We start from the raw sequence: 11,382 nt of genomic DNA on the forward strand, positions 1-11,382 counted from the left end.
GGACACGTATTTTCAGGAATACTAAGAGAAGTGTGACAAGCCCTTAACCTAGAGGTGCTCAGCATTTAGTAGGGAGGCTGAAAGACAGGAGAGTGAAGAATAAGCAAATAATGATACTCATTCCAGGAGAATTCTGTAGGGAGATAAATCATATCCTATTAGGAAACTGAGTGATGGACTCTGCTAGGCGGTAAGGTTTAAGCTAGATCTTAAAAATGGTTACATTTACAGAGGGATGGGGAGTCTAAGAGCAGAAAATAGTATCATTTATTATACATATAGTGCTATTTTACATATCACTATATGTTTACATATCACTATATGTTTACACAACTACGGAAAAGCACAGAGCATGTTTGGAGAAATGGGAAAATGATTTGCTTGGCTGCCACAGAGGGTCAAAAGAGTGCATGGGGACATGGGCTGGCCAAGGCCTACAGCGCTACGATGCCAGCCTAGGGAATTGTGCGTACTTTGGCCACTCCTGAGAGCTTTGAACACAGGACTGCCATGCTCACATTCAAGATGACAAAGTCAGTGTGGCCCAGAGGAAGCAAAGAACAGTTTTTATCAAGTCCTGGCAGCAACAATAACAACTAAGTGATTCAACTCAACAATAATTGAGTTGCCAGGTCTGCTTGCTGGGTGCTGAGAAAGCAAAGACAAGCTCAAGCTAGCCACTCTCTTTAACTGTCAGAGAACACCAGCCGGGAGAAAAACACGGAGGTTCAGGACCAACAAAATGTCCAGGCAGGAAGGAAGACCCCCAGCCACCTCCTTGTAGGGGAGGGAAAAATAGTGCATGGAAAAGGGAAGATGTATGCTCAGAGGATCCTGAGACCTGAAAATATCTAAACTCTAATCCAGCAGCTTTTAGGGGGGTTTTATCTGCCCAGGCATGGTGGCTCACACCTGTAATCCCAGCACTTTGGGATTACAGATCACTCAGATTTGCAGATCACTCGGGGCCAGGAGTTCCAGACCAGCCTGGCCAACATGGTGAAACCCCATCTCTGCACAAAATACAAAAATCAGCCGGGTGTGGTGGTGTGCACCTGTAGTCCCAGCTACTCAGGAGGCTGAGGCAGAAAAATCACTTGAGCCTGGGAGGCGGAGGTTGTAGTGAGCCAAGATCATGCCACTGCACTCAAGCCTGGGTTACAGAGTGAAACCCTGTCTCAAAAAATAAAACAAATAAATAAATAAATAGAGGGAATTTATCCAATATAATGTGAACATAGAGAAAGTTCTGAGGTTGGATTTCGGTTAAGGAAAGCACCTGTTACATCGTTCAGTCAGTCGGCAAACATTCAGTGTGGTGTCTAATACGTTCCAGACACTTTTCCAGGCACTGGGTAAACAAATAGGTTCCTGCTCTAATGGAGATTACAAGTTAGAAGGGAAGACAGAGAATAGCACATAAGCAGAAACTATGTAACAAATTGCATGGTGCTAAGTGGTATGAAGAAAAAGAAAGCAAGCAAGCAGATGGAAGAGGGCACATTGTGTGTGGTCAGAATAAGCCTTTCTGAGGGTGATATCTGATAAAGGGGGTCAGGATGCAGGTAGCTTGCGGACCATCCCTCCAGGTCAAGGGAACAGTATTTGTACCTGGCATGTTCTAGGAAGAGCAAGGACAACTGGGGACTGGGAGAGTGGCAACACAAGCCCTGTAGGCAAAGTAAGGAGTTTGGGTTTCATCCTGAACAGGGCTATGGGCAAAGAAGTAACACAATGTCCACTCCAGGAGGACAAGGACTTGTGACTGTTTTGCACTGTGATCCTGCTACATCCCAGCACCTAAACCAATGTCTGGTACACACCTAAACCAGCACCTGGTACCAGCACCTAACCTGGTACCAGCACCTAAACCAATGCCTGGTACACAGCAGATGTCTAGGCAGTATTTGTTGAATGAATGAATGAGAAGACTTCCACTTTTAAAGGCTCGTTTGGGCTGCTGTATAGGGAACAGACTGCAGATGGGCAAGGACTACAGAAAACCAGTTAGGAAAGCTTACTGGCGCTTAGACAGGGATGGCTGTGCTGGATGGAGAGGGAGAGAGATTTATTGAAAGCTAGATCTGGGTGAGAAAAAAGTCGGAAGGACTCACAGGTATTTGACCTGAACAACTGAAAGGACAGAGTTGTCCCTGAGAGAGATGGAGAACACCAAAAGAGAAGCACATTTAGGGAGCAAAAATCGGGGGTTGTATTTTGCACATGTTAATTTTAAGCTAACGTGCCATTCAAAGGGAGATGCTGGGCGGTTGCATTTTCAAGTCTGGAGTTCTGGGAATGAGTCAGGGCTGACGAAATAAACTTGGAATCATCAGCATGAAGACAGTGTTCAGAGAAGGAATTTAAGTAAGAAGGGAAGAAGTCTGAGAGCCAAGGCCTGGGGAATCCCCGTACCTGCATTTAAAGGTCAAAATTCAGTTGAGATCAATCGGGGTAAAAACTCAGGGGCCATCCAAAGAGCCTGAGAGAGAAGAGCCAGAGAGGCTGCAGGAACACCAGGAGAATCTGGTGTCCCGGAAGAAGCCAGGTGCTTAAGAAAGAGAGAGTGGTCCCCCACAGCCCCATGGGAAATGCTGCTCAGATCAGCAAAGCTGTGCCCTTGTACTTCACCAGGTAGAGATCATTGGTGACCCTAATGACAACAGGGAGGGGAGTGACAGGAACGAGTGACTGATACCTGATCGAGGTGCTCTCAAGACAGGCAAAAGGTGAGAGGGGGCAGAAACACAAAAGTAGCTTCAAATAAGACGGTGATCTTCTGGTCTCAGTCTGCATGGTGGGTGTGTGTTGTATTTTGCTTCATATATTTCATATATGTTCAATGTGTTGTTTGTCAAAATCAAATATGTCACAATAAAATATGTCTTTAGAGGCTGAGATGGAGGGAGTGAAGAAGGCCAGTGGGACAACCTTTTTGAAGCATATCCTTTAAAAAGGAACAGAAAATCAATCAGGGGGATGTGGAGTCAGGGAGGGGTTTTGTAAATGTCATATATCACAGTACCATTTGTATGCCGATTATTTCCTTATCATCATCCTCTTTACATGCAGGTCCTATGCCCAGTCACGTAGAGGGGACACCAAGGACAATGCTGGGGGTAGGCAGGGGGAAATAAAGCTGGCAACAATCCTCAAAATGATTTTTTTTTTCAATTTCAAAAACCTCATTTCTACAAAATAATTTGTATTCAAAATAGAGGGAAAACGTCATTAAGTAGTTTTAAGTTTTGATGGTAAAAGGAATTATGAATAACGGTAAAGAAAAAAAGAAGTCCTTTTGAGGATAAAAACTTATTGACTGCGTCCTGTGGTTTCTTCAGCTCATCTGTGTGTTACAGGAAAGAGGATGGGGAATCACTTGCTGATTGATTTCATCAGCTCTGGTACTGATGGCACTGATGGCAAGGTCTTATATGTTTAATTTTGTTCTCCCCATCTTTTCCCCCGTTAATCTAGATCTCTAAATTTTAACAATGTGTAGGGCTGAGATATCTGTTTCTCAAACTGCTCTGACTTGAACCCCCAAAGCAAAAGCAAAAGCAGGGAACATCCATGCACGTTAAATGGGTGTCAATTTCAGGACAAAATGATTGAATTACAATCCCTGGCCATGGATGTGAATTTTGATCTTTTTTTTTTCTTTCACACACATGATATTTCCCTGACATCTGTGCAATACAAATATATCTAGAAAGTGTGAAATGGAAAATCTGCTTCACTAAATATATAAAAGGGACCCCGAATGAAGTCTCCATGATGGCATTTGTCATCATGGGCACAGATGGCGTCCTTTCCCAGCTCTTCCCCTGCCCCCCTGGTACCGGCTTAAGTTCCATCCACCAAATTCTCCCTGCATATCACATGCATAGATGCCTGATAACACCAGGAGAGCCTGTCTGTATGCGACATCCTTATTTTTCAGGCCTCCATATGCATCAAGCTTCAGACCAATAAATCAGGAAAAGTATCGGTTCTGAACAAATAATGCAAACAGTGTATACCACTTGTTGCTGTGGGAATCCAGATGACCTAGGAGCTTAGTGATCTTTGTCATATGTTGCCAGTAAGTAATGGCATTATTATCATTCTCCTTTCAGTGCCCATGTCACAGAACAGTACAACTACTTACCAATATCCACACATCCAAACGCTGCGGGATGGGATACATAAAATCGCTAATATGCTGCTTTGCTTCCTAAAATATTTAAAGAGGCTTTAAGACACCTAAATGCATGGCATTGAGGTTCCAAATGGTGGTCAGAAAGTCTGAGAAAAAGACGTAAACGATAAACAATATGTTAAAAGATTCGACCTACTTCTATATCTCATTGTGTCTTAACTTGGAAAAGCAATGGTAATGAATAAACCTCAGAAAGTAGAAAAGCTTGAGCTGAGTAAGGAGGTTGTGAAGCTCTGACTCCTGCCTTTGGTGGGACGGGTAGGGGGTGGCAGTGTACTACTGGCATATGGCTTACGTATGTGGGGGATGTTATAGGAAGTTGGGTGGAGCTAAAGAAGTGGAAAAAAAGAGCAAAGTGAGGAACCAGAGAGAAACTGAAAGGGGAATTTGTTGGATGAATTGTACTTTGACCGTAAGAGTTATTCAGCTGTGAAACATACTCAGTGGTGAGAATAAAAATGCTTAGAACCTAGGCTATTAAACCCCCAAATTCTAAACACTTTGTACATTTTGGAGATCGCATACTTTTTCCACCACTGCATTCCTCACTGGGAACAAGAAATGCCACAAATCTTTCCCCTTAATATAGTAAATTGTTTTACAAATAAGAAAGAATTATAGAAATGTATAAAGAATAGCTTTAACAGAAGGCTCAAAGTAGTTAGTAGATAACCATTCAGGCTGACCCATGTAGCCTGAATTATTTCTTCTCTACATATTGCCAAGTTACATTATTTCTAATCTTTTTCTCCTTTCAAATTGCTCAACTGAATAAACCAACAAAAATAATCACAGAATGATGATGTTAGAAGTGACCTTTGGGATTACTTGATTCAACTTTCTACTTTTAAAGAAGAAGAAACTAACCCTCAAAGAGGAAAAGTGACTTGAAGAAAACCCCACAGAGCATTTCATACTGTTTTCTCTAAAAGTCCGTGAACATCAAATGCGTCAACGGCTGTTTTACAGAGAGGACATGTGGGTATTGCAACTTCCTGGTTTCCTAATGTAGCTTGTCCTGTTTTTTTAGGATGGAAAAAGAAGCAGGTAAATGGGAGAGAAGCAGGTGTCTCGATGTCTGTAAGTCACACCTGTTAGTCTAGAAACCTGCCTATTGGGAGACTCAGTCAAGCTTGGCTGGCCCAGGAAGGATGGTTGTCTCTGGTCTAACTGTAGGTCATTTCAGAAGCACTTATAGTGGTTCAATGTTGCTTGAGCAAATAATGAGTAGACATTCCCTAGACGTGTCCATCATCCTAGCAAGCTCTGGTGGATAGAACCAGGACTTAGAGAGAAAGTGGGCAGAAGGGTGCTCATGTCTTCTGTTTAAGTGTGAATTAGAGGTTAGAGTGCTTGGGCCATGTTTCCTTCTAAGGCCAGAGCAAGACAGAACAGAGCAGTTATCAGATAAATTTTGTCAAAATGGATAATCCAGATCATTCAAGGAAAAAAATAAATAACCAAAACCTACAGCATTTGAACTCATTCTCTACATGTTTTTTTGTTTACTGAGGGTGGGTGGAGCCTCTCTCAGAGGCAGTGTTGTGGAAGGCCTGGATTTGAGTCCTCGCTCTCAGTTCCCCCTTAAGCATCTTACATAACCTTTCTGATTCCCCCAGCTGACTCACAAAGTGAAGGATTCCCATCTACCTCCTGCCTATACAATTAGAGGGCATTTTTATGACCTGAAATCCACTCAATAAACATTTCTGAGAACACACGCTGTACCAGGCAAACTGCTAGGTGCTGGAGAGATTAATATAAACATGCCCTTGTTCTGAAGAAGCTCATCCCATATTTAAGATAAGGAGACTGTGGCACATTTACAACTCAGATAACTGCAATATTGTAAGTGCTATCTTAGCTCTATGAACAAAAAGGCTATGGGAAAACAGGAGAAGAAGTGGTTAATTATGGCTTGCAGGGACTGCAATTTCAGGATGTTATTCTGATTGTAACTTAAAACAAATGAGTGCACAACTACGGAAAATTGTGTGGCTAAGCATGAATCAAATATCTTGACTATACCTAAATTATAAAAATTACCATAGCGCACGAAAACACTGCCTGCCTGCCTATTTAGACCAATCATTGCTTTGCCCATTTTTATAACAAGCAACAGTGCTAGCAAGTTTTGTGAGCAACACCAAATTACATCAGAGAAAGTAAGTCTCATGCCATTGTCAATTACTGCATAGGATGAAACAGCTATCTAGAGTGTCTCATTAGAAACAAACAAAAACCAATGATTGGAAAAAGTGAATTCTCAATTATCTAAGACTGGGTTGGAATGAATAACTCCACAAAAGGAGAAAACCTGTTATCCAATTAATTCAATCTTCTTCTCTTTTCCCCAACCCTCCACCAAATGTTTTGCTATAGTGGCCAAAAAAAAAAAAAAAAAAGACCTGTTTGAGTTGGTGAGTAATTTCATTTATGGAGAAAATGCAGACACTTGGGTTTTAAAAGCTGCAAGGTATAAAAATAAGCTGCAGATTCTATAATCAATCCTTGGTTTGCTTGCATGGTTCACATTATAATTATTTGCCTTTCCAACACTGGGTAACTTTTCTTACTCCTCTGTCAGTTACCACAGAATGCTGGAAGTAGAAAGAACGATAGAAACCAGCCAGTCCAACTTCCTCTACCATAAGGAATGAGACTCAGGCTTGTCTTCCCATCACATCTGGCCTTTTGATATTTCTTTTGTTAACAATCATATCAGATGGAAGCATAATAGAAGGTAAAGCTCAAAGTGATCTTGTAACACATCCATCTTTAAAAGCCAGAGTGTAAAAGGAATCAAGTCAAACGATGCTATATACACAAATAACAGAGCTGCAGGCCCTCTGTATTGATGCATTGATGGGCTGTTCCAGCTCAGGATGTGGCCTCCCTACCAAGTCAGTAATGTCACAATCTAAACAAACTTAGGCAATTTGCCTTCATGAAAAAACTACCCCAAACAAAAAAGAGAACTATCATTCCACAAAGCAGCCAACTGCACTAGACTGGGATTATAGTGTGGAATTAATCAGAACGTGGTTTATTAAATAAAACACTAGAACGGCCAATTTGCCTGGAGGTCTAGGAATTAAAATAGTGCTTTGTTTTTCCAATGCCACATTCCAGAGGAGGCAGCAAGCGGAGGGAACGAGCAACAGGGAATTCTACCACAATCTATCTCTCTACCAAACAGGCACACACATTCATACCAGGGTGGGAATGTGGACTCTAATCCCTTCTTAGTGGAAAACACACATTTTAAAATGAATCCCCAATCTAGAATGAATTACCGTAATAGCCACAGCCGGAGCGAGTCCGCTGATGAGAAACGCAGATCTGCCCACCTGCTTTGAGACGCCTTGGACCACAACACTGCCGGGGTCTTTAAAGGTTGGCCTTCTCGGGTAGGGCATCTGCCCTCCTAAATCGCGTTTAAATCCCAGGAAAAGAGAGAAGATGCCTCCCTCAGTTTTTGAACTATGCTGCTCTTGCTGTATCCATTTCTGCTGAACATAGCATTGATATCTTTTCAAAGAGAAGGGGGGAAAAACAAGGGGAGAATTGCACCACTGCAGATTCCAAGAGAAGTAAGCACAGAACTACAGCAACGTCAAATAATATCTTCTTCGGCAACTAGGAAAATCCCCACATGCTATCTGGTGTCAGCCCAATGCAGACTGAGGCGCGCTGTGCCCGGAACCACAGGAAGCCGGGCATCTCTGCAGCCTGTGTCCCTGCCAGCTCCCCCTACGCGCTGAAATTCGGCAGGGAAGAAGTTATGGTGCCCAGCCTCTGTGTGCAAGACAGAGACACCGCGCATCATGGCTCTGAAAATCAGCCAAGTGGCCGGGACGTCAAACCGACAGAGCAATCAGAATGCCCTGGAACCGGGGATGGAGGGACCACATTGTTTGAGCCCTCGGATTTTGCTGCATTGTCACCGCCCGGGAACGTAGGGGTAGCAGGAAGCGCACCTCCAGCCAAAAATGGACCGGACGCATTTTTTTCCCCCGGCGGCTCCCTCCCCGCCTGTCTGCAAGTCGCAATACGGTAGGCGACATGACGGACCGCTCCCGCTAAAACTCAGGTGGCAGGCCCGGCTGAGCGGCGCAGCCGGCCAGGAACAGGGAGGCGCTGAGGGAGCACCCATACCGCGCCTCCTCCCCTCCTGCACCCATCCATGGGAGCAAGGGCCGGACCTGGCCACGCGCCCCTCGAGCGAGCACCGGCGAGCCCATGCGGAGGCTCTGGGCGCTCTCTGGGATAACCACGGGCATTGCATGGGACACAATTGTTCAAAAGCGAGCCCAAGGCGAAGCGCAAATCCAGAGCTTTGGTTCACAAGGGGTGGGTGTGGGCTGGGAAGGGGGATTACGTAGGTCTCTCCGCCCCCTCCCCTGACACCTCCTTGCCACTGGGAGGGCGCCGAGGGGCGGGGGAGGCGCTGCGAACCCGCTTGGGGGCTTCTTTGTTTCTCTCCGTACCCCACAGGAGGGCCGGGTGCGCCTGCAGTACCCAAGCCGGGGTCGCCACCCGGGGATGCCGGCCCGGCCCGGGCAGCGGTGCGTCCCAGGCTGACAATTGAACCTCGCGGGAGAAGCGAGAGGGTGGGGAGGAGGGTGGATCTCGGCCCCGGGAAGGGAGGGCGCTGCCGGGGCCTCGCGTGCGGCGGGGAAGCCGCCCAGAGAAGGGCGGGGGGGAAGGGGCGGCAGGCAGTGTCCCCGCGCTACGCCCGCTTACCTTGGCAGCCCTGGCCTGGGCACAGATCATGCTCCTGTCAGCGCGCAGATTAGAGCTGGGGGGCGCACGTGCCCCGCATAGTGCACCGGGAGCCTGGGACTGGCTGGGGAGGGGACCCTGGCGACCGCCCGCTCTCGCCGCGCTCTGGCTGCCGGGTGCCCCGAGAGAGCGGCGGCCACGGCCACTGTCACGGCGGAGGGGCGCGCGCGGCTCGGCGAGTGTGTGCGCGAGGAGGGGGCCGGTTCTGTCAGAGTCGCACGGTGTTCCGGCTCCAACAACAGCGCCTGATGTGCGGTAACGCAGCACACTTCATCGCTTTATCCTCCCGCTTGCATCCCCTCCCTCCCTGCCTGCTCCTCTGTGGGTACCAGACTCCAGAACCAACCACAAGCCGGGCTTGCTCTCATTAGCGCTGCCCCGCCCTGCAGCCTCCGCGCACCCCCACCCCCGCCCCCGCGGTAAATATATATTGATTCTTGTTACCGCCGGCCCCATCCTTCCAACACCCAGCACGCGTACTGGGCATATCCAGCACCAACCCCGGCTCCTCGGCCCTTTTGTGTGTGTGCAAACAGAGTAGCAGAAAGGATGCAGTACAGACACTCTAGGCGGGTACCCTGTGACAGGTGTTCTTGGCCTCTGTCTTACACACTTTCCTCGCTTACCTTACACACAGTTAAGAACACTCAGAGACACATTTCAGGAACTGTCCTGTATTTGCACAAGCACACAAAACAAACATCGTAATGACAAATGCAAAGGATGAAAATCACCCCAGAATATCTATTGTTGGGCAAACCTAGCTCCCAAACCGGGTTTTCTGTTACACAGCACAGTGTCAGAATGCTAGAACGAGAAGGAGGCAAAGTCTAGACCCTTCCAGGTACAGCCAACTGAGATGCAAAGAGAAGTGAAATGCTGGTTACTATTGGTGGCTGGCTGCTCCATGTATGCACATTTTTGTGCATTTGGTCGACATTTGGTTTGTGTGTGTTCACATAAAATGCAGAAGCTTTGAGCACATAATCTTTATAGCCTGGGATTTTATGATCCAACCACATTCTCTACAATGCTGATTTATTCCTTCCCATTATTTTGCCCAGCATCCTCTACATGAGCTTTTTTTCACTTTCTGAGAAGTTATCTTCTTTCCCAGACCCCAAACTCCGCCTCCTCTAGAATAAACAAAGGCTTCACCCTGACTTCAGAACTCCTTACTGAAGACCTGAGTACAGACTTCTCAATACCAAATCTCCTTCCCCTTCCACCCACAGTGGCTAGTTTCTCAGTGGCCCTCATTCAACTGACCTGCCTCTTGGCATTGATTTCACTCTTACAACTGGAACTTTCTAGAACTGGAAACTTTGGACGATGTGAAGGCAGCTTCACCAGCTGTGCTCTTTTCTGCAAGGAGGCACAGCCCTTCTCTTTCCGTATTCCACTTGGGGTGCCCAGTCCTTTCCTGACAGACCCTTTTCTTTGCCTGACAGCAGTCAGATCTTCTGGTCAGATGAGCTCAAAGCGACCACTTTTCAAACCTCAGCTAAGAATCCACACAGAAAGCTGTGCACACATTTCTCCGGATTTTACACTTGGATTAGTACCAACTCCTATATGAAGAAAACTCTCCGAGAATAGACTTGAACAGGCTGTGGCAGTAAACAGCAACAGCAACCAACCATGTGATGTTTCCAACCAGAGACTTGAAAGAAAACAAAAACTCTCACATAAACCAGCATCCATGGTTTCTAAATTAGCACAATGTCACCAAACCACAATAAAGGATAATTTTTTTACCTCAACTAATTGCCAGGATGTTCACCTCATTATTTTCAGTGAATCAGCATCAACTTGGCTCAGAGATGTTTGCTCTCTGTTCTATCCATCATGGAGATGACTTGACAAGTCCACATCTCTCATAGAGGTTATTGATGTAGTGATCCTTGTGGTGTGCTTTATCCTCCCCTGAGGAGTTGCTTTTTTTATACTGAAGACAAAAGATATTAAAGTAGCAGTACACAAAGTTTCACATCCTGAGTAGATAAAGAAGCCTTGTAGAGCAGCTTCTACATGCCAGGTGCAATGGCAGCATATACAGACTCCTGTGTATTGTCCTTTTTTATTTTTTGTGAGGGGTCTCACTCCAATGCCCAGGGTGGAGTATAGTGGTGCAATCTCCATTCACTGCAACCTCTGCCTCCCAGGCTCAAGCAACTCTCCCCCCTCAGCCTCCCGAGTACCTGGGAGTACAGGTGTGTGCCACCATGCCTGGATAATTTGTTTTTTGTATTCTTAGTAGAGATGGGGTTTTGCCAAGTTGCCCAGGCTGGTCTTGAACTCCTGAGCTCAAGCAATCCTCCTGCCTCAGCCTTCCAAAGTGCTAGGATTACAGACGTGAACCACCATGCCTGGCCCGTTTTGTTTGTTATTCCTAA

The 11,382-nt window shown here is 46.1% G+C and overlaps 1 protein-coding gene across 5 annotated transcripts in view; it reads right to left on the reverse strand.

Moving 5' to 3' along the window:
• The window catches only part of HECW1 (HECT, C2 and WW domain containing E3 ubiquitin protein ligase 1), a 456,699-nt gene extending 447,380 nt beyond the window's left edge, over nucleotides 1-9,319 (reverse strand). For 3 of the 5 annotated variants that reach the window (XM_054558880.2, XM_054558879.2, XM_054558881.2), the window contains exon 1: nucleotides 8,948-9,319. In XM_054558880.2, the coding sequence (XP_054414855.1) occupies nucleotides 8,948-8,977 (30 nt within the window). In that variant the 5' untranslated portion in view covers nucleotides 8,978-9,319. Of the gene's footprint in view, nucleotides 1-7,497; nucleotides 7,863-8,947 lie in introns of those variants that run through there. The other 2 variants (XM_063725497.1, XM_054558882.1) reach the window with 1 other exon arrangement.
• Nucleotides 9,320-11,382: the final 2,063 nt, after the last annotated feature.

This window comes from Pongo abelii, chromosome 6 (genome assembly GCF_028885655.2).
Source record: "Pongo abelii isolate AG06213 chromosome 6, NHGRI_mPonAbe1-v2.0_pri, whole genome shotgun sequence".
NCBI lineage: Eukaryota > Metazoa > Chordata > Mammalia > Primates > Hominidae > Pongo > Pongo abelii.